At 39.8% G+C, this 23,261-nt stretch overlaps 1 protein-coding gene across 9 annotated transcripts in view; it reads left to right on the forward strand.

Annotated features, from left to right (window-relative positions):
* The window catches only part of RRBP1 (ribosome binding protein 1), a 51,217-nt gene that overhangs the window by 25,182 nt on the left and 2,774 nt on the right, over window positions 1-23,261 (forward strand). For 6 of the 9 annotated variants that reach the window (XR_014025901.1, XM_081323446.1, XM_081323445.1 and 3 more), the window contains 6 exons: window positions 686-824; window positions 6,783-6,970; window positions 7,141-7,178; window positions 9,706-9,796; window positions 16,715-16,804; window positions 17,552-17,644. Coding sequence is in view for 8 of the 9 variants with exons in the window: in XM_081323446.1 (XP_081179572.1) it covers window positions 686-824; window positions 6,783-6,970; window positions 7,141-7,178; window positions 9,706-9,796; window positions 16,715-16,804; window positions 17,552-17,644 (639 nt within the window). In the remaining variant the exon portion in view is untranslated. Of the gene's footprint in view, window positions 1-685; window positions 825-6,782; window positions 6,971-7,140; window positions 7,179-9,705; window positions 9,797-16,714; window positions 16,805-17,551; window positions 17,659-19,947; window positions 20,177-23,261 lie in introns of those variants that run through there. The other 3 variants (XM_081323452.1, XM_081323451.1, XM_081323450.1) reach the window with 3 other exon arrangements.

Consider the following 23,261-nt stretch of genomic DNA (forward strand, 5'->3'; position numbering starts at 1 on the left):
TCTCGCTTAATGCCTAAGAACCGGAGATATAACAGTGACGATCCGCACAAAGAAACACCTCATACAAAGCATATTCATCCCCAACTTATATTACCATTTCCAAACATGGACACTTGCAATAAAACATAAATGAAAGTTAGTCACCACAGAAATGAGATGTTTGAGGAAATGTCTTGGGATTCTGTACCATATAAGGCAAATACAAAAGAGGAGAAGGCCAAAGAAGAAGAGGCAGACCGTAAAGAAGATGGAGAGACGACATTTAAAAAAACACTACAACAGCATCAAATAACAGTGGTTGAGGCTGCCAGAAGTGTGGGGAGGGGGGAGGAGGAGAAGGAGAAGGAGGAGGTCACAACTAAATGCCATGGTGAATTTTGTCATCACATGAAAGATGTGTGGAATTCAAAGGCATTCATCTACATAAGAATTCTTATACATACCGATGCATCACTTTACTTTAATACTGAAAAATCCATTTATGCTTTATATATTCCAAGGTTTCATTAACAGAAGTGCTATCCATGTAGTCAGGTGTGAAACTATCTTAGTTCACAAATGATTTGGCAAGCATGGTAATAATGAGTTCAATATATCTTATCTACTAGATACTCAGTTTTTAAAGAACAACTGTAGCTGTGTATGTATATGCCTGCTTTTAATTTCTGCTCTACTCTTCATGCAGATATCCCAGAAAGAAAGTGAAGGCCTTGTACAGGAGAGCTTGGATGAGGTCAGGGAAGAACTCTGCAACTCACAGGCCAATTATCAACGCTTACAGAAAGATCTGGAAAAGGCAAAAGAGCAGCAGTTCGATTTTGCTGGTGAGAAATTGCATGGGGATAATAAAAGGATAGTCTTTCCGTTATGAAAAATAATTAATATTTAGTTCTACTTCTGCAGCTCAATTATCCTTTTCTTTCCACAGAAAATGAGTAAAATTGTGTCTTTCAGTGGGCAAGTTATTCTGCTGCATAAAACGAAACACAAGTGTAGATTTCAGTGCTTTTGCTTTACTGCGCGTAACATTTTGGCTGAATTCTGTCATTTGAGTTTCAGGTAGACTTCTAAGAAGGGTGGGAATTCCACTTCTGTTGTGCTTGTATTTTGAGCAAATTTGGCAAATACACATCTTGGGGCAGCATTCCTAGAAGATCATCATTGGTCAGAATGACATCATAGGTACTATCAGATATCTGGGTGGGCAGGGACAGATATCCTTGCCTGCTTCTCCTATTGATATTAGACTCTAGCATACGTGTGTTTGTGTGTGTGTGTTTGTATACACACACAAACACAAATTTAGCTGCCACTATTTATAATTTGATTTTAATTTTTATAAAGCATTAAAGAAAATATATTAAATCATGGGAAATGAAGAAAGAAAAGCAAACACAGAGATACTAGAATACTAAGAGTGCCTCCATTTATATGTTTATGGTTTCAATCCATTTCTGATTTTTATATTTGTGTTATATCTCCATACATATGCCTTTTTATAACTTAGAGTGTATATGCACAGTATGGTTATTGCTTATCGGTGATATTTATTTGAAGATGCAACTCAATCAGAATAGAGCTGGAAGGGACCTTGGAGGTCTTCTAATCCAGCCCCCCTGCTCAAGCAGGAGTCCCTATATCATTTCAGACACGTGGCTGTCTAGTCTCTTCTTAAAAACCTCATGATGAAGCACCCACAATCTCTGAAGGCAAGCTGTTCCACTGGTTAATTGTCCTCACTGTTAGGAAGTTTGTCCTTAATTCCAGGTTGCTTCTCTTCTTGATTAGGTTCCATCCATTATTTCTTGTCTTGCCTTCTGGTGCTTTGGGAAATAAACTTACCTCCTCCTCCTTGTGGCAGCCTCTCAAATACTGGAATACTGTTATCATGTCCCCAAGTCCTTCTTTTCTCTAGACTGGCCATTCCCAAATCCAGCAACCGTGCTTCATATGTTTTAGTCTCCAGGCCTTTAGTCATCTTACTTGCTCTTCTTTGCACTTTTTCCAAAGTCTCTACATCTTTTTTGTAATGTGGTGACCAAAACTGGATGCAGTATTCCAGATGTGGCCTTACTAAGGTTTTATAAAGCGGTACTAATACTTCATGTGATTTTGATTCTATGCCTCTGTTTATAAAACCAAGGATTCTATTAGCTTTTTTGGCTGCTGCCGCACACTGCTGAGTCATGTTTAAATGATCATCCACTAGGACTCCAAGGTCCCTCTCATATTTACTGTTTTGGAGCCAGGTTTCACCTAATTTGTACTGTAACTTTGGTTTTTCCTGCCCAGGTGTAAAACCTTGCTTTTCTCCACATTAAATATCATTTTGTTGGATGGGGCCCATTGTTCAAATCTGTCAAGATCTTTTTGGATTCTGAGCTTGTCTTCTGGGGTGTTGGCTATTCCTCCCAGCTTAGTGTCATCTGCAATTTTGATGAGTTCCCCTTCTATTCCCTCATCTAAGTCAATTATGAAGATATTGAAGAGTAGTGGGCCTAGGATGGAACCTTGTGGTACCCCACTGCTTACTTCCCTCCATGTAGATGTAGTACCATTATGGATACTCGTTGAGTACAGTTTGTCAGCCAGTTACAAATCCATCTGATGGTGATGCTGTCTATCTCACATTTTTCTAGCTTACCAAGAAGTAGGTTGTGGTCTACTTTGTCAAATGCCTTGCTGAAGGGATAGGGCCTTCTCAGTGGGTGCGCCTGCCCTTTGGAACCAGCTGCCAGTGGAGCTTAGGACTGCCCCCGACCTCTGTTCATTCCGCCGGGACCTGAAGACCTGGCTCTTCGAGCTCTCTGGCCCAGGCTGAGAATTTTAATTTTAATTTTAATTTTAACTGGGGTTTTATTTATTCAGGGACGGATATAATTTTTTAAATTTGTTTTTAACTTTTGTATTTTTGTTTTTAATCACCCTGTAAACCGCCCTGAGTCCTTCGGGAAAGGGCGGTATATAAATGTAATAAAATAAATAAATAAATAAATAAATATACTACACTACCACAGCATTTTGCTGGTCTACTAATTTAGTCACTTTGTCAAAGAATCAAATAAGGTTAGTTTGGCATGATCTATGCTGGCTACTAGTTATAACTTTATTTGTTTCTAGATGTTCACAGATGTCGATTATTTTTTCCAGTATCTTCCCAGGTATTGATGTTAGGCTGATTGGTCTGTAATTTCCTGGGTCTATTACCCCCCCCCCCCCGCTTTTTGAAGATGGGAACCACATCAGCTCTATTCCAGTCCTCTGGTAGTTTCCCAGTGCTCCAAGATTTTTTAAAGATATGATACAAGGGTTCTGAAATAACATCTGCCAGCTCCTTCAGAACTCTGGGATGTAATCCATCAGGTCCCAGTGATTTATATTAATCAAGGACAGACTGGAATTCTTATTTCTTGCTTATTTTAATTTTTATTTCTAATCTGTTTTTTACAGTTATGTTTTTGGTAGATTGGGTTATAGTTTGTTTTTGTGTGACTAACACAACAAATGAGTTAAGCAGCTCTGCTTTCTCTCACTGCCTCTTACTTCCTTGCCATCTTCTCTCTTTAGTGAACCATTTCCTTGATTTTTTTTCTTGTTATTTATATGTTGGAAGAAACTTTTTATTATTATTACCTTTGATTTTTGCTGCAAGTCTTTGTTCATTCTGAGCCCTTGCTTTCTTGACTTCATCTTTGCAGATTCAGGCTATCTGCTGATATTCTGCCTTAGTTATGTGTCCCTCTTTCCATTGTTTGCAATTGTCCATTTTGTCATTCAGTTTGTCAGAGAGATCTTTGTGCAGCCATGCTGGTTTCTTCTTGGATTTCTTGTTTTTCTTTTTTAGTGGTATTGTGTTGGACTGGGCTTTTGTGATTGTATTTTTCAGTGTTTCCCATACTTCTTTAATTGTTTTCCCCTTTAGGATTTTTATCCATGAAAGTTTGCTTAGAGTTTGTTAAAATCAGCTCTTTTAAACTTTAAGACAGTGGTTGGATTATATACTATTGCTTGTGTTTGCATTATATTGAATTCTAGTATGATGCAGTCATTCCCACCCAAGGTTCCGGCAATTTCAACTCCCTCTATCACTTCTTCTCTGTTAGTAAACATTAGATCCAGTATAGCTTTTCCTCTAATTCCCTCCTGTATCTTTTGGATGACAAAGTTGTCAGCTAAGTTGGTTAGGAATCTGTTCGATCTCCCACTTGCTGCAGAGTTTGTCTCCCAGTTGATGTCAAGGTAGTTAAAGTCTCCCATAACTACTGTGGTATGTTTCCTACATACATTTGTTAATTGGTTAGCAAAGAGTTAGTCTGTTTCTTCTGCTTGGTATATGCCTATAGCAATGTCATTCTTTTTTCCTTTTATATTGACTCATATGGATTCTAGTAGGTTTTCAACTTTGGTTTTATGTATTTCTGTAGAGATGTAGTGATCTTTTACATTTAATGCAACTCCACCTTTTCCTTTGTTGGGTCTGCTTCTTTTGAATAGTTTATATCCTTCCATCAATACATTCCAGTCATGAGTTTCATCCCACCGGGTTTCAGGAATGGTAATTATATCTTATCTGCCTTCATGTACTAATACTTCAAGTTCACCCCATTTGTTCCTTAAACTTTGAGCATTAGTATATATCAGGGGTGTCAAACTCAATTTCATTGAGGGCCATATCAGTATTATGGTTGCCCTCAAAGGGCCGGGCGGGCATGTCCAGGTGGGTCTGGCCAGGTGGGCGTAGCCAGCTCAATGCTGCTCACTCAGCACAGCTGACTCGAGATAGCTGGTCAGGACAGAACAAGTTGCACTGGCTATCTCGATGTGGGGACCACTTGTTGCCCCACAAGCTCTTCACCTCCCCAAACTGCTGACAGCCAAGCATGTGTGCATGCGCACGCACACACATTGCATTCCACATTTGGGGACTTTTATCTACAGAGGAAGGAGAGGGCCTTCTTCCCAAGTCCAGGCATGATTGGCAGTTTGGTAACTCAGATGTGGACAGTCTCTAAGTCTCCAAGCTTGGAATGTGTGTGTGTGTGTAGTGTAGTTTCTTCCGAGTCCAACTTCTGCCTTGACAAATTGAGAGAGGAGAAGGCAGGGGAGCAGCACTTCCCAGTCCTGTATGAGGGAGGCTGGCCCTTCTTGAAAGGGAATCCCCATTTCCAATCATGCATGGTAAGGATGCTGGCTTGTTGGAGCAGCCTTCCCTCATGCAGCTCCCCCACCTCCTGCTCCTCTCCAGAGATCTTTCAAAGCAGAAGTTGAACTTGGAGGAAACTGCTTCCTGCAAACCTTCACCACATCAGCATCATGGTTGCCTTCAAAGGGCCAGCTGCATGTAAGACTATTGTATTATATTAGTTCAGAAGTGTATTATGTCTAAGAAGTGGGGCAAAAAGGATTAAAATTTCAAATATGAACAAATAAATTATTTATTTCAAATAAATCGGCAAAGACAAATTTAAAACAAAGAAAAAACACAAGCCTTTTAGTTCTCATGCCATTTTGTCCGAACTGGATGTTTGGCATCTTTTCTTGACTACAAGTTCATTCATTTTGGAGTTAGGTTTTGAGCTGTGGATATTCTCAGGATAGAGTGGAGATGTGCATCCTTGAGAAGACTTCTGTGTGCACTTTTGTTCACCCTCATCACAGAGAAAAGTTGCTCACACAGGTATGTACTCCCAAACATGCAGAACATTTGAGCAGCTTGTAGGCGGAGTTGGGGCATTGTTTCAGGGATGAACCTGGTGAACTGTGCGGGTCCTACAGAATCATACTTTCCCTTAAGCGTGCTGTTACACTGGAGTTCTATCAGCTCCATCTGGATGTTTATAGGTGCTTTCTTGGTTTTCTTTAGGTTCATATATGGAGTCATCATTTTTTTAGAAGCAGGTTGCTCCCTATTGTGTTTTATTTTGGTGTAGTCTTCTTGTTTAGGCTGGGATTTCTTGCTTTGCTCATTGAGTTTCAGAGTGGCTAGAGTTGCCTCTAAACCCTTTAATTTTTCTGCTAGTAATTCAAGTAGTTTACATTTGATACATACATAGTTTGAGTCTTCTGTGGGCATAAGCCGAAAAATGGCACACTTTACAAGTCACTATAATGTCAGTCTCTATCTCTATGACTGTTTTTTTTTGTTTGCTAAAAAATTAAAAACTTCTAAAAATTTAAATATTCTCTGCATTGCGAAATGTCAGTTTACAATAGTCTGCAACAGGTCAAGAACTTTTGTTCTCTGTCTTGAAAAATTCATCAGTAACTTCCCTGTTTTAAGTGTCTCTCTTTTTCTGTGTTTCCCCCCTCCTTAGATCATTAAGAATTTAAAAATTTCTAAAGAATTACAATAAGTGAATTGTTTTTCCCCAAATGTTTAGTTGAAATGAAAAATTGAAAAATTGAAAAAAAATGAAAAAAGGATTTTAAAATAAAAAAATTAAAAATTACAAACAAATGAAATTGAAATGTATATTCCCTTTTCATAGACAGATTCCCAGCAGATGCTGATCAGCTATCACTTGAAGATGCTTTATATCAGAGGTCTTCAAACTCAGCCCTTTTATGACTCATGGACTTCAACTCCCAGAATTCCTCAGCCATGCACACTGGCTGAGGAATTCTGGGAGTTGAAGTCCATGAGTCATAAAAGGGCCGAGTTTGAAGACCCCTGCTTTATATGGACTTTCACTGAGCAGGAGATTGGATTTGATCACTTTAAAGCCCTATGAGAATACTGAAATACATGTTTTTACTAGCATTTACTATTCATTCTTTAACAGAACTTCAGTCTAAACTCTTGTGCTCTGAAACAGAGCTGAAGAGAAGGGTAGAAGAATGTAATAATCTCCACCTTAAATTATCAGATGCAACTTGCATAAACTTTCAGCTTGAAGAAAGGATTAAATCAGTCGAAGCCCTTTTAGAGTCAAGCCAAATGACAGATGCGGAGAAAAACAAAGATATGCAGGTCAGAATTTTCAAATAGTCTTTCTAGTCTCTCATTTTAATAACTGCGTCTCATAGAGTGGGACTTTTTATGACCATTCTGGCATTATGACAATATCATCTATTATATCACTTGGTATACTTTGGAACATAAAGTAATTTTATTTCTTTTGTATTTTTTTTCCTGTTTAGGAAACAAACAGAGCAGAAATAAGGTGCCTTCTCTTAAGGTAAGGCCGTTGACTTAGCATATTTTATTTTATTTTTTATTTTAATCCCATTTATATCCCGCCCTTCTCTGAAGACTCAGGGCGGCTTACAATTTAAGCACAAACCAATGTGCTTAGCAATATTGAATTTTGATATTGATAAACAACTAAAGTTTGGCAAGGACGGCACTTGTCTCAAATCTTTGCATGATTGCATAGCTAAGGTGAGATAACTATAGGGTCAAGAAAAGCCTACGGTTAAGGTCAATAAAAACAAAATCCATATTGTAGTATGGTTGTACTAAAATTTTATTACTTATTAGTAGCAATATGGTAGTGTCTTTATATCAGTGTGTGAAGAATGGGGAAGTGAGAAATAAAGTGGATGAATTTCAACTCCTAATGTAAGAAGGGAAATAAAGTTTAATAAATATTGATGAATCATGTGATGTGAAGCATTGAACAATATAATTTATACATTAATGTAATTACAGTATACATAACGAGCAGATAAAATAGAAGGAATGGAAGAGTAACGCTACAGTATATATAAAAGCAAATGTACCTCTGTAAACAAAATCAATACATTTGTACATGAAGATTCATTTGCGTCATACCCAAAGGAAGTAAAAACAATTGAAAGAATTTGTTACAGACTGAAAAGTCAGCACAAGACTTGGATGATGGCTTCTTAAATCAGATTAGTAAGGATTCATAGAAGAAAAGAATAGTTGCAGTAAATTCGAGTTAGGATATTATCTGTTGTAATTCAAGTTCTGCCAAGAGCAGACAAACAATTTCTGACTTGATGATAATTTTATCTTTCGGAAAGTAGATGATAAGTCAAAAAGAGCAGCTAATATTAGGGTTTGCTGCAGTGGACTTTAATGAAGTGACAGTAATGATATTCTGGGATAGAAGTGATTACATTACCTTGAAGGCACTGTAGAACCTCAAGATCACAAGAAATGAAGTCTTAAATAACTAAGAAAATAATAGATGGAGTCTCATGATTTGAAAAAAAATAGTGATACGCATTATCGTGATTTAAATTACAAAAAAATGGGAGATATTTTAGAAGCCAGAGCTTACTAATAAACTCCAATAAATAAAAGACATGAACTGGAAGGAAGGATGAATAACCAAGGTCAAATTTTCTTAAACAGCCAAGTTTGAGCTTTAATATTCTGACATTTTCTTTGAGAAAAGGTACCGTATTTATCGGCGTATAACACGCACCGGCGTATAACACGCACCTCATTTTAAAAAGGAAATTTCAGGAAAAAAACTTAAATTTCAAATAAATAACTATGGGTCATTAACATTATATCGGCGTATAACACGCACACATCATTTGCCCCCTATTTTCAGGAAGAAAAAGTGCGTGTTATACGCCGATAAATACGGTAAATATTAGTAGACTGGAAGTAGACATGTATGGTTTTTTTTCTTCAAAAAAATGAGGAAGAATAATAATCTACTAACTTCATCAGTAGCTAAGGAAGCAAATATAAAATCAAACAGTTTATTAACTCTTTGGGAGAAGATATAAGTGAACTGATGCAAATTTCTCAAAACAAATAACATTAAAGTAATTGTATATCTTGCTTTGATAGTTGCTAGCTTCTGGTTGTAAGATATCCTGATCTTAGAACTCTTAACAATGCCATGCAGTATTGAGTAAGTTAACCATGAAACCCATGTCGATGGTTTAGTATCCAGTCCCCTAATAATTTTCATAGCTCTTCCCCATAATCTTTTCAGAGTTTCAGCATCTTTTTTGTATTGTGGAGACCAGAACTGGATGCAGTGTGGAACAGTAGTGCAGTATAAAGCAGTACTATCACTTCACATGATATTGATATTACCCTAACCCTAACCCCTCAAATACTGAAAGATTGCTATCACCCCAGTCCTCTTCATTAGACTAGACATACTTACAGGTAGTTCCTGTAACCGTTCATCATGCAGTTTAGCCTCCAATCCCCTAATTACTTTTGTTGCTCTTATGTGCACTGTTTCTGGGCTCTCAGCAACTTTTTTGTACCATGGTGACCAGAACTGAACACAATATTCCAAGTGTGGTCTTACAAGCATTACTATCACTTTACGTGATCTTGATACAATCTCCTTGTTGTTGCAGCCTAGGACCACATTGCCTTTTTCAGCAGCTGAGGCACACTATTAGCTTCTACATAAATGATTATTCACTATGACTCCTCGATCCCTCTCACATATTCTGCTGTGGATAGGGCAAAGTGGTCAAGTCTATCTATTTCTGTCAATGGAAATAATGTCAAAGAAACAGTGTCAGGTAACATTTATTATGTTGAGTTGTCCCATGTGGAATTGTCCTAAAACAAGTTGTCTTGCGGCAAGTTGACTGCGGCAAGATGGCCGTGTGAAATAGGCCAAGGCAAGAGGGCCACAGTAAGTTGGCCACGGCGAGTTGTCCTATCCCAATGCAAAGACCTAAGAATTCTAAATAATCTAACTCATACCAAAATATAATTCTGTGAAAATAGTGGGTGAAAATCTTTTGTTTCAGGTTACAGGAATCATCCACTCAGGCCTCCACATTGGAGGATGAAGCTTCAAAGTTAAAGCATACGGTTGAACAACTGAAAATGGAAAACAATGTGAGTAAAACATACATGAATTAAACAAATTGACCTGGTTTTAAAAACTCTTATGATTGTAAATTTTTATTTTATTTTATATTTTATAATAATTTTTTAAATTAAAATCTTAAGATTAAATTTATTTTAAAAATGTTTTCTTCTAGCCCTCTTGATATTTTCAGTAGGAATTACTATTTAAATAAAAAAAAATGTTCATGAATAATAGTCTGGAAGCCTTTGCAGCTCCAAGATATTGCCTTCTGGATGGTTCAGTCACACATGTCACTAGTAACATATGAGATTCTTTTAATCTCATAATGCGTTTCACCTTCCACTATTATTGGGGCCAGGGCATCTCTTCCTACTGATCTTAGCCTAGATGCTTGGGCCGGTTTTAGTAATCTACAGTGGAATACAGGTTGCACTTGACCTAATATTCTAGGTGGCTTTAGCTCTATTGTAACTTGCTTAATGACTTTCACAATTGGAAACAGCCCTATGTATTTGGGACCTAGCTTCCTGCAGAGCAGTTTCAGCTTCAGATATTTTGTAAATAGATACATCTTATTTCCTAGGCAGAAGTCCCTTGGAGAGTTCTCTTCTTATCTGCCTGTTTTTTTCTGACTATCTGTAGCTTTAATGACAGCTTTTTTTGCATTTCCCCATGCTTTTTGGAGGGAATCTATCCATTCACTTAGGGTTACTGATGAGGGGAATTCTCTTGGGTATTCCAGCATGGGCATGAATTCCATTCCTGTAGATACTTTAAAGGGGGTGAGCTCTGTGCTACTGTGCACTGTATTGTTGTATGCCACTTCAGCGAACGGCAGGAGTTCTGCCCAATTAGATTGCTGATAGTTGACATAGCAATACAGGTACTCTTCTACCATGGTGTTACCTCGTTCTGCGGCCCAATTTATACTTGGATGAAAAGCCAAGCTGAGCCCTTGAGAGGACCCTATAAGCCTTATAAATTCATGCCAAAATTTTGCCCCTCAGTCTGAGATGATCCGTTTTGGCACTCCATGAAATCGGTAGAAGTGTTGTAGGAATGTATTGGCCAGCTTCTGGGCTGATGGGTGGCTTGAGCAGGCTATGAAGTGGGCTTGCTTGGAGAACAGATCCACTACAGTCCAGATTACTGCATTCTCTCTGGAATGTTTAACTATAAAGTCCATAGCTATATCTTCCCAAGGTCAGATAGTTCAGCTACTTGCTGTAACAATCCCAGATTCTTCCCTGGTCTTTGCTTTATGGAGGCACACACAGCACAACTTTTTATATAGCTATGTCCTTTTTCATTCCATGCCACCAAAATTGCCATTTAGTTAGATGTAAAGTCTTTAAAGGGGACGCGGTGGCTCAATGGATTAGGACGCTGAGCTTGTCGATCAGAAGATTGGCAGTTTGGCAGGTCGAATCCCGACTGCCGCGTAGCAGAGTAAGTGCCTGTTACTCGTCCCAGCTTCTGCCAACCTAGCAGTTCGAAAGCACGTAAAAAATGCAAGTAGAAAAATAGGGACCACTACGGTGGGAAGGTAACAGTGTTCCATGCGCCTTTGGTGTCTAGTCATGCTGGCCACATGACCACGGAGATGTCCTCGGACAAGCGCTGGCTCTTTGGCTTTGAAACAGAGATGAGCACCGGCCCCTAGAGTTGGAAACAACTAGCACGCATGTGCGGGGGAACCTTTACCTTTACCTTAAAGTCTTTAAAAACCCGAAATGGCCAGCTTGTTTAGCTTCATGGCTACACTGTAGGACTTGTATCCGTAAGCTGTCGGGAACATATAACTTAGCCCTTTTCCCAGCCATCCCTTCCCGTGTAGTCAATTCCTCTCTGTGGGCACCAAACCATGCGTCAGTTTGTAGTTCTTTTTTCATCTGTTGTGTTAAAGTGTCACTGAGATCTGGGGATTTTCTTTTTGCTTGTTGCCCGGTGGTCACCTGTGCTGCCAGTTGTTTTGTAGGGATAATTGGGTTCACTACTTCCTCTTGGTTACTTTTGTACTGGGACATATGGAACAGGGCATCAGCTAGGAAGTGTTTTCCCCCCAGAATGTACTTCAATTCAAAGTCAAACCGATTGAAGTATTGGGTCCACCATACTTGTTGGGAACAATTGCTTGCTTTGGCACACACTTCCCTGGTCTTTATAAACTCTGATTTCAGATTGTTTTCTGCCCTGTGGACTCTGAACCTTTTTTGTGGACTCCAGACCTTGCCTTATGGACTTGGAACATTGTCTATGGATTACTGACCTTGCCTTGTGCACTTTGAATCTTGTTTACTACTGACATCCTCCTTGCTTTGTGAATTAGCTCTAGTTAATATTGGATTTAGTTTGTGAGACTGTATTGCACTGACTGGGGGGGGGGCTGCCTTCGGGAAAGTTTGGGGTGAAGCTTTACTGATCATTGTAGGGCCATTTGTCATGGGATAGCAGAGCAATGAAGGACTTTATTGAAGCTTACTTCTGCTTACTCAACCTGGGTGATAACAGTTTGTTCCCAAACCCTACTCCACTCTCTCCCATCTTTTGGTTGTAGCCAGACAAGATGGAGCAGCTATTTGTTGACAATGCTTAACTAGCTCAACAAGTGATGTGCCTCTCCTCACATCTTGCCCAATTGCAGGCTGAATACCTTATGATGATGCCGGATAGGTTTGATGGCACTTTGATTCACCTTCTTTGGGCAATGCCAGCTGTACATGAGTCCATGCCTGGAAGACTTTGCCATGCATTGGGACAAAGTGACCTTCCTGATTAATCTCTTGATGGAGTCTGCAGCTCATTGGGCAACCCCTATTTTAATCCAGCCCAGCTCATTACTGGACAACTGTATGAGGTTTTGCACTCAGTTGTGCACTATGTTTGAAGATCTGTAAATGTACAGACTGCGAATAGATGTTTGCGGGAGATATGACAGTGGCATCAGCCCTTCACAGATTACATCCACAACTTCCAAGTGCTTGGCCAAGACGTTCAGAGGAACTAGGCCACTTTGATGGTGGAATGGGACCTTTAGGCTCCTACCCTTGGCCATGCCTCCTTCTTGAGCCTCCCACCTCCACCCATTTGCCTCTAGCATTCCTCCTCAGCTGGCCTGTCCCCGCCCATTCTCCCTGGCCAATCAGCCCTGTACCCTCCGCCTCACGCCCTTTGGCCCAGCCCATTCGCTGAAGCTCCCTTTGTCATGTGCTTTTGGCTGCACAGGACATTTAGCCGCCAGGCAATCGGGTGGGTGGCAGTGAGAAGCCATGGTGTTGCAGGCGAACAGCAGCGTGTGGTGGGCGACTGCAGGGGCTGTGTTGTTTCCAGTATTTGAGGGCCTGCCACAAAGTACCAGAGGGCAGGACAAGAAACAATGGTTGAAAACTGATCAAAGAGAGAAGCAACCTGGAATTAAGACGAAACTTACTGACAGTGAAGACAATTAACCAGTGAATAGCTTACCCCCAGAAATCATGGGCGGTCCATCACTGGAGATTTTTTAAAAAGAAGCTAGCCTAGGGGTCTTCAAATTTGGCCCTTTTATGACTTGTGGACTTCAACTCCCAGAATTCCTCAGGGAATTCTGGGCTAGACAGTCACTTGTCTGAGATTGTATAGGTTCTCTGTTTGAGCAGGGGGCTGGACTAGAAGACCTCTAAGGTCCCTTCCAGCTCTGTTGTGTTTTGTTCTGTTCTGTTCTATTCTCAAGCTGAGAAAGACCAGTGTCACCAAAAAGGACTTTTTTTAGAAAAATATATTTTATTGGGGTTTTTTACATATCACCATTAATATTTGGTAAACAGTGTGTTGTCTAGGTTTGTATTTATGAATAATAACATTTAATTTTTATAGTTCCATATTCCACATAGTAATTTTCCTTGATTTTCTCTTCTTCCAATAATATTATCTTTTATCAACCTTAAATTAGAACATTTCTTGGTAATTTTTTTGAAAAATAACAATTATATATCTACGAATATCCTCCACTTCATTATTAAGCTGATTTTCTAATTAATCATCTAGATCACCTTGTCATAGATCCTGTTTTTAGAGTTCTCATTTAAATGTATTTTCCCCACAATATTCAAAAGAAAGCATTTTTACTTGTTAAAATTTTCTTTGTGTTAATTACACTAATATGTTAAAAACCTTTTCCTCATATGAACCATCCCAACACTTACATTTTTCATATCTTGAAATAGAAAGAACAAAAGTAATATACTATCCAAAAAAGCATATCCCTCTTAAACTAAAATACCTTAATAATGTTTCAATTTTTAAAACATATTCAAATCTTCAAAATCCATTATATTTAAATATTTAATACATTTCCCTCATATAAATCTTTCCACACATTTTTATATTTCTCATATCATAGGCAAAAAAATACTGTATTGCTTAAGGAGACTGACCCTCCTAAGCTAAGATTCATTTGTATTCAAGATTTTATTTCTTTAACTGTATTTGAACAAGTTTTTAATCTTTAAAATATTCCATCAAACGAATCCCATCTTCTAATTTCTTAATTCTGGCTTTAGCCCTCTTTTTTTTGTCAAAGATCTTTCCTAGTCAGTATGTTCCATTGACTCCCAAGATCTTCCCATGGCTTTATAGATGTTATCAGTACAAAAGCTAAGTCAATTAAAGTATTTTTGTGAAGATATCCCTCAGAGATTTTTTTCTTTCTTTCTCTCTTAGTTTCTCCCATTACCTTGTTTTCTCTCAAATTCTTGAATTCGTGATGAAGTTTTTGTCCATCTGAATCCTTCCATTATTAAATTCCATCTCAAAGTTATATTCAGTTGTCTGCTTTACATGATCTCTCTCATTTTGTTGTCTGCTCCTTTATTTGTTGTGATGTTAAATTGAGAATGCGTTCATTTAAATTTTCAAATTCATTTTTAATTTCCTCATGGTTAGAAATTAATGTCATTTGTATTTGTTGTAACATAACATACATTTCCTTCTGAAAAGTATTTATTTTTTCTTGATATGTTCTTTCTGCAGACCTCTGATACTCCATAATGACCAAAAATCCTTTCTCTGCCAATTGCTTTAAAGTTACAGTTTTAAAAATATTTATAGTCCAGGAAGATCATTTTTTCCCCTAATTTTTATAGAAATAGTCCACAATCTTTTCTTTTATTACAGCTGTTCTTTCTTTGGTTAAAGCTTTCAAGGTCACAATAACAAGTTTTTTTTTCTGGGTTGTATATTTAGTGCAGAATTTTCATCTACCACTAAATGTCAGCAAAAGTCCATCTTTCAATTTTCAAAACAAATAAGCCATTTATCTCCAATAATCTTTTGCCAGGAAACTCTTAATAAATTCCACTGATTTCATATTTTCCAAGTTTAAATCTTATATTAATTTTATTTCTGTATATTTTTATTCACCATAAATTTAATTCGCCATTTCTGTTTAGAAGAGTGTGTAGCAAAGATACACACCCCCCCTCACTTTTGGAGGATTCTTACTTTTGGGGTGTTTTCTTTTTTTTCAGGAATCAGTCATGTAGAAGAGAGAGAATCAATATTCTTACCCAGTTCAACCACAGTGTTTACGATTGCTTAATTTAGTGCTTTTTGGCTGCATGTAGCTTGGGCTAGACTCATGAATGTCACTAGCCTTTCTTCTGTTGCTTTCTGGAGAGCTTTCCCCAGACGTCCAGATCGACTGTCATCTTCCTAGGCTTGGCGTGGCTTCCCTCCTTCTTTGCCACCTCTCCGGGGTGGCTTTTGGCCCATTTAGGGTCCCCAGAGAAAAATCAGCCGTAAGGTGCGGAACCCCACGATCCCTCGGCTGTTGCGATAACTGTGCAAAACCGGATGTCCACAAAGGACTGTATTGTATGCAAGGGCCCAGGGCATATGACTGCCAAGTGTTCGGCCAAGCTTAAGAGCTTTTGGAGAGAAATAGCAAGGACCGTACCTGTAGGGAGGTACCTTGTTTTTGGACTACAGATTTTTCCCCCTCCCTTGTAAATCAGCTCTGGTGAATATTGGATTTACGGTACTTTTTGGGACCGTGTTGCACTGACTATGGGTAGCTGCCTTTGGGAAAGTTTGAGGTAGAGCTTTACCAGCCATTGTAGGGCCATTTGTCATGGGATAGTAGAGCAATAAAGGACTTTATTGAAGCCTGCATCTGCCTAAGCAACCTGGATCATAACATACACTTTCAGCATATAAAAGTTGGTGGGGGTGGTCTTGGTGATTCCTTGATTGGGCTGTTGTTTATTATTAGCTTGTTTTGCAGTTCCTTGATTATTATTTGTTTCTTGATTGTTGGGCTAATGTTATTCTTGGTGTTGATCTCTGCTCATCTAAGTATTAATTGCTGGTAAGGTGGTGTTTTGGTCTTTCTGTTTCTTTTTGATTGAGCAGAAATTACATCACTCACTACTAAGCACTGATGATGTTGCCAATTTGGTAATGAAACATCTGCAAGAAAACAATCAAGCTCAGAGAACACCAAGATCCACAGTTCAACCCTGAGCTACAACTATTCTCTGCTATTAGTATCTGCAATATTTCTACCTATTTTTTAGTTCATCAATGCTGAAGATACAAGTGAAATAGAAATAATATTTCAACAACAAATATTATCACTGAGAACACCGGGAATCTTTCTACATAGAATGAAACCTAAAGGAAAACTGCTTTTAGAAGGCAAAGTCTGCTGACTTATTAACAAAAGGCACTGTAAATATTAAATGGAGGATGAAATAACAGTATTTTCCTTGATATTCATACTTCATATGAGGAAATAGCTATAAATCAGTATGAACAGCAATTTTCCCAACTCCATTCCTTTCATCTCTACTTATAGTCATTTATGCAACCAGAAGGAAAAAAGTTGTTATACATAAATCTTAAAATGATTTTTTCCTAAATTTGTTTGTTACTTTTTTAATGATGTATTATTATACTTTTTAAAGGACCTTACAATTTCATTAAGAGAAACAAATGAGGCACTGCGCACACTACAAGCAAAATGTGATCAGTATAGGAATATTCTCACAGAGACGGTAAGCAAAACAGCATTTGCCTATCTGAACAAATAAATTGTTTCTAATTTCCCATTAGCACTGATGAAATTCCCTAACATTTGACCAAAGAGAGAACCAACCTGGAATTAAGGAGAAACTTCCTGACAGTTAGGACAATTAACCAGTGGAACAGCTTGCCTCCAGAAATCATGGGTGCTCCATCACTAGAGATTTTTAAGAAGAGGCTAGACAATCACTTGTCTGAGATGGTATAGGACAGTTCTCCTGCTTGAGCAGGGGGCTGGTCTAGAAGACCTCTGAGGTCCCCTTCCAGCTTCTATTCTGTTCTGTTCTGTTCACACAGAGAGCCAGTTTGGTGCATTATTCAAGATGGTGGTCTAGAAACCAGAAGACTTTTGAGTTTTAGGCCTCCCTGACTTTGAGCCAGTCACTCTTTCAGCCCAATCTACCTCACAAGGTTGTTGTTCCAAGCAAATTAGGAGGCAGGAGAATTAGGTATATTTGCTGCCTTGAGTTATATATAAAAAGGTGGGGTAAAAAATCTACCAATAACTTGTTTTCTTCTGGACACACACGATCTACTACTATATGTTCTGTATTAGTGGAGTAAATATTTTTTTTATTGTATCTACGTTCCCAAACTGGCTAAAATATTTCTGCTAAAGTTGGCAAGCAAGCCTAGTTAACATGTGTCCTCATGATAGAATGAACCTATCTTAGTAAATGCCTTGTTTCTTTGCCTTCATTTCTTCTTCAAAAACATAGGAAAGAATGCTCAAGGACTTGCAGAAGCGGTTGGTAGAGGAACAGCAGGTGTGGAAAGAGAAACTAACTGCATCTGAAGAAGCCCTTGCAGAGGTATAATATGTGTGGTGAGCATGCATGCTTTATCACTGTGGTGCCACAGGAATTCTTCCTTTTTCAACCATTTGCATGAGAAGCCATTAAAAGATGTGTCATTTAAATTAATGTCCAATTTTGTTACTATTACTATATTTTACTTCTGCTTATGTTCTTACAAAGGTTTTGATAGCAACAGATATAAAAAATTTTGCTGGCAAAGGAAGGCATCTACCCAATGTGTCTTCGTCTTGGTAACTTTGGGCAACTTTGCTGCACTCAGCAAAACTTAATTTAATTACAAGAGGTAAATGACATATTGAATTCTTAGGTATCATATTTTACTCAAATGGACCCAACAACTTGACCAGAAGTTGAGGAGAGCCTTATCAGAGGACAACTTTAAAAAAACCCGCTCAGCCTTTATATCAGCCAACCCTACTCAAGATTTACTAGAGCTATATAAAAACATAGTTCCTAAGCTACAATCACTACTACCATGTGAACAAAAGTTCTAAGAGGCACTGCATCACTTGCAAACCATGGTTTGATAAGGATTACGTAGAAGCCAAGAAAGCTCTTACCTTGGCATATAAAGTGTACAAAAATGAGACTGGAAATGGCAATAAAACAACTCTTAAACATCTACTCACACTCAAAAAACAATTTAAGCAATTGATTGCACTCAAGAAGAGACAAGACACAAGATTCTTCCTGGGAACAGCTTATTGAGGCAGCAAAACAAAAGAACTCTTCTTTATTCTGGTGTCTAATTGCTTGCCACTCTGAAAGAACCTATACCCCATTAGACTCCCATATACATCCTACAACCCAGGAAGTCCAGTTTCGGAGAATGTATGAAGACCCCTCCAACAAGATAATAAGGTATACAATAATGGATTTATCTGAGTGGCCTCCAGTTTCAGAGTCTGAAATTAAATCCTTCATTGGCCAACTCAGGACTAGGAAGCCTCCAGGAGCTGACTTCATTTCTGCTGAACTACTAAAGAACAACATGGAATGGTGGATACCAGCCCTGGTGGCGCTATTCATCTATATTGACTCCATTGGCCATGTCCCAGAGGATTGGGGCTTGGCAATTGTGGTCCCAATTTATAAAAAGAGAGACGACCCTGCCAATTACAGACTAATAAATCTGCTAAATATAATCAGCAAACTCTACGCCAAACATCTCAAAGATAAATTAAAAGAATGGCTGGATCTTGAGAACTTGATTGCTGAAGAGCAAGCCAGGTTTAGAGAGGAGAGAACCACTATAGATGAGAGCTTAGTTCTCCATCATTTGATTAAAAATATGTACCAAATAGATCTGTATCATTATACTCTGCCTTTATAGATCTCAAGGTAGCTTTTGATATGGTTACAAGGACTGAGCTATGGGAGAAGCTGGAAGCTGCTTCAGTTGATCATAGGCTTCTCCATCTGTTATGTACCATACATATAAAATGGTTAAATAAACCAAATTACCACTCTTGAAGCATCACCCTGCTGCTCTATGCAGATGACACTGTGATCCTCTCCAGGTCACCAGTAAGCCTTAAAAGAGCCTTGCAAGCCCTCGTCCAGTATTGCAATTACAATAAACTGGACATAAATTACGAGAAAACAAAGGTTATGGCTTTTGCCAAAAGGCCAAAACTCTACTCATGGTATCTTAATGGTCATAATATAGAGCAGGTAACCAACTTTAAATACCTAGAGGTGGTCGTCCATGCCACTGGCTCAAGAAAAACACATGGAGAATATGCAGCTGCCAGTGGAACAACCTGCCTCCAGAAGTGGTGAATGCTCCAACACTGGAAGTTTTTAAGAAGAGACTGGACAGCCATTTGTCTGAAATGGTATAGGGTTTCCTGCCTGAGCAGGGGGTTGGACTAGATGACCTCCAAGGTCCCTTCCAACTACTACTTCTTCTTCTTCTTCTTCTTCTTCTTCTTCTTCTTCTTCTTCTTCTTATTATTATTATTATTATTATTATTATTATTATTATTATTATTATTAGCGAAATGCCATCCTCAAATTTTTCCACACAAGAGTAGGACACTATATTCCAGCTGCAATTAAGCTCTTTCTGGCCAAGTTGCTAGCACAGCTTCTCTATGGGTCTGTGCTCAGATCCTCAGCTCCCTGTTTCACACTGCTGGAAAGAGTTCAATCCAAATTTATTAGAGCAATTCTCCAGATGTTGTCTTGTGTCTCAAATGCACTTCTCCACCTGGAGACAGGATTGATAAAAGTTGAAGCAAGAATTTGTATAGATTCTTTAAATATCTGGCTGAAGCTTAATTTCTTTCCACAAGGCCTTGCTCCATTAATCCTCCCAGACAAATTTTCCTCATCATGGATCACGGCAGTCAAGTTCAACCTTGCCAAACTAGGCTTTTCTCCAGCCTCAATACTCAAATTGGACGACAACCAAACAAAACAAACCTTGTGACAAAGGGCAGAGGACATCAAGAGGCAAGCGGACTTAGGGATAACTCTGCTGTTTCTGGCTCCAGACTCTATTAGATATGTCATTGCTCCCACCAGTTCGTAGTTGTTCCCAAAACATCAAAAATGACAGCTATTGGGTACTGATAGACTGGTCAATGGGGGAGGGCCAGAGGAATGAGAAGGGTTTAAGATGTTTAGGCACGGACCCTTGGCCGCGCCTTCTTCATCCCCTGCCACCCGCCTCAGCCCATTTACAGCCAGTTTTCCTCATCTGCTGGCCCTCCCCTCACCATTCTCCAAGGCCAATGGGCCCCTGGACCTCTGCTCCTCACCCTTCAGCCTGGCCCATTTGCCCAGACACCGTTTGACCGAGGCCTTTAGCTTCATGGGACAAATAGTCCCCAGCCAGTCGGGTGGCAGGTAGAAGCCATGGTGCAGATGCAGTGTGCAGCTTACTGAGGAACTGAAATCAAACACACACCAGAAATGCATTTGGTTTGGAAATTAGCAATTAGGATATAGAGTCTAGGGCACACAAAGGATACATGTGCAGATGGTGTGAAGAATGTGAGGCAAAATAAAAATAAGAAACAGATTTACTGCAAAGGTTAATCTCATACTGAGATGTATACTTCCATGTTAAGTTTACCAAGAGCTGAGGAAGACACATAAAGCAAAGTTGAGTAATTCATGGTTAGAGAGTATAATGAAGTCTTAGAATGCCAAGGGTAAGGAAGAGATGTGGTCAAAAGAAAGTATGAAGGACAGAAGTGTAGCAGGAGTTAGCAATCCAGAACATGGAGCATTGGGCAAGATGCCAAACTTATTATTTCTGTTTGGAATAGGGGATAGGGGGAGAGATCTAGACTTAGATTCCTGCTTTGCAGGATTCTTCAAAGTTTTCCCCTCCCTCCCTCTCCATTCCATCCCCTTCTATTTAATAGTTACATGAAGCAACTGGATAGGGTCACCCATCAGTATGATGTTAAAGGTTCACGAGGGTCTACCAGCTGATTGACAATCTCCCCTCTTTGTACGTATCTTTGCCTGACATTCTGTGGCCCAATGCCCTTCTTTCCCACATTTAAAACAATGCAGTGCCACGGCGTGAGATAGGTGGTGCTTGTGTGGGTTCCCTTCAGTTTTCTGAGTGTGAGGTGAAATTTAACTTCACTGTGCAATGTAAGTGCTTACGCCGATCAATTTCTACCTCTTCTGCCAGCATATAACCATCCTGGGCCCCCATGGGGTACACAGGCATTGTAGAGGTCCTCATTAAGTCCATCCTGGAAGCAGCTTACCAGGATGTCCTCTGGCCAACAAGGCACTATTTAACTCTCTAAACTCCTCCGTATACTCTGCTACTGGCCGTCTGCCCTGCTTTACTGTTTTTATATGCTCCCAGGCTTTTTTATCAGCTAGCCGGTCCTCAAAGCATCTGTGGATTGCAGTCATAAACTGTTCTGTTCCAGCCTATGACCGGCCCTGTTTGAATGTCAGGGACAACCTCTTTTTATAGTCAACAGGCTGGAAAAACCCCAAACAAATTTATTTACAAAGAAACCAAAAGTTCAAATGAGTTAAACAGGAATAACAGACCAGGACTCTAGCAGAAGATCTTCAGCAACCAGCACCTCCCACACCTTCCCCTTTTAACAGCAGTCCCAAGGCGTGGCTTCTCATTGCCTTCTCCTCCTCTCACCGAGTTGCATCATTGCCTTTCTCTGTTCTACTCTGCTGGATTGCCTCCTGCTCCTAGCGTCCCTGAATAGATCCAGCTGTGAATCATCTACGTCCAATACCTCATGCTCACACGGCTGAGTCTGATGAGGAACATGATGGGAGGGGCCAGGCTGAGAGTCCTGCAGTGCATCAGAGCCTCCCTCTGACACCAAAGGCTCTCCAAACCCCTCCTCCTCCTCCTCTTCAGAATCCTCAGACTCAGCTGCCGGTATCACAGGCTGATGCTGAATCACAACATAAATTGATTAAACTTCTGCAGTTCAGGTGCATTACAGTTATAGAGGGTGACCATTCAGTCAGGGGCTGCCCCTGCCAAGGCTAATGTGACCACCCAGACTTTCTCTACATCAGTAGGTAGCATTGTCCCATACATCTGCATATACGTGACTATCTGTGCAAGGAAGAAACCCAGCCACTTTGGGTCCCCATCAAATTTTGCCCCAATTGGGAGCAGTTTTGCTTCTGCTGGCTGAAGTGGTTGCCCTCTAGTTGCCTGAATTTGACACCCCAAGTAGTGGGCTGTTGTCTGGGTTGCCTTGGCCCCTCCCTCTCTGGTCACCAATTCCTCAACCTCTGACTCTTCTCCCAATTCTGCCTCGGATTTCTGGCCTTCCTCCAGTTGTAATTTGAATTCATCTAAGGCTTTCCTTATGTATTCCATTACTGCCTGCATAATTTCTGATTTTGATTCCTTCTCCCCCCCCTTCTGTCCCGGGGCGTAGGGCTAGACCGCTTCTACTTCTTTCTCCTCCCCCCCTCAGTTCAGGGTAACATTGGAGTCTTTCTCCTCCCAACCTTTGGATTTATTGACTCCAAGGGACCACCTGGCTCGGTCCCCTACGTCAGATGGTCCAGCCGCTTCCATTTCCCTGGAGAGGCCTTCTTCACCCTTCAATCATTGGAGGTCTCCAGATCATTGCTCTGATGGGAGCTCCTCCAAACGTGCAATAGTTGCGGCTCCCCTGGTAGCAGTTGCATCTCTGGGTTGAACGTTGTGCAGACCTCACCTTCTGTAATGACCCACTTCAGCTGTCCTCCCAAGAATTCAAACTTGAGGCAATCACTGCTTCAAACAGGATGTTTTTATTTGGGGATCAGTAACAGTGGGGGATCAAGGCGAGATCTGAGGTAAAAGTTTGTTAACAATGCATAGTCACCCAGCTGTAAAACCCCTCCCACCAAAGCTGTGTGGGGATTTGAATTGTGTCCAATCAGTTGGTGTCTCAGGGCGATCAGCCGTTGCTTTTGGCGCGTGACTTCCTGGCTTCGTTGACATCCGGCTTGTCATAATCGTCCTTGGAGAGCTAACATACCCCTCCCCATGGCAATTAGGAAAAGGAAAAAGAACAAATATAAACATGCAAGTAACACTGGGCTCCCCCCTCCCACAACAGAATGGCAGGTCCCAAAAACGGAAGGACAGAAGGAAGGTAAG

Source organism: Vipera berus (assembly GCF_964194415.1).
Source record: "Vipera berus genome assembly, chromosome: 3".
Taxonomy (NCBI): domain Eukaryota; kingdom Metazoa; phylum Chordata; class Lepidosauria; order Squamata; family Viperidae; genus Vipera; species Vipera berus.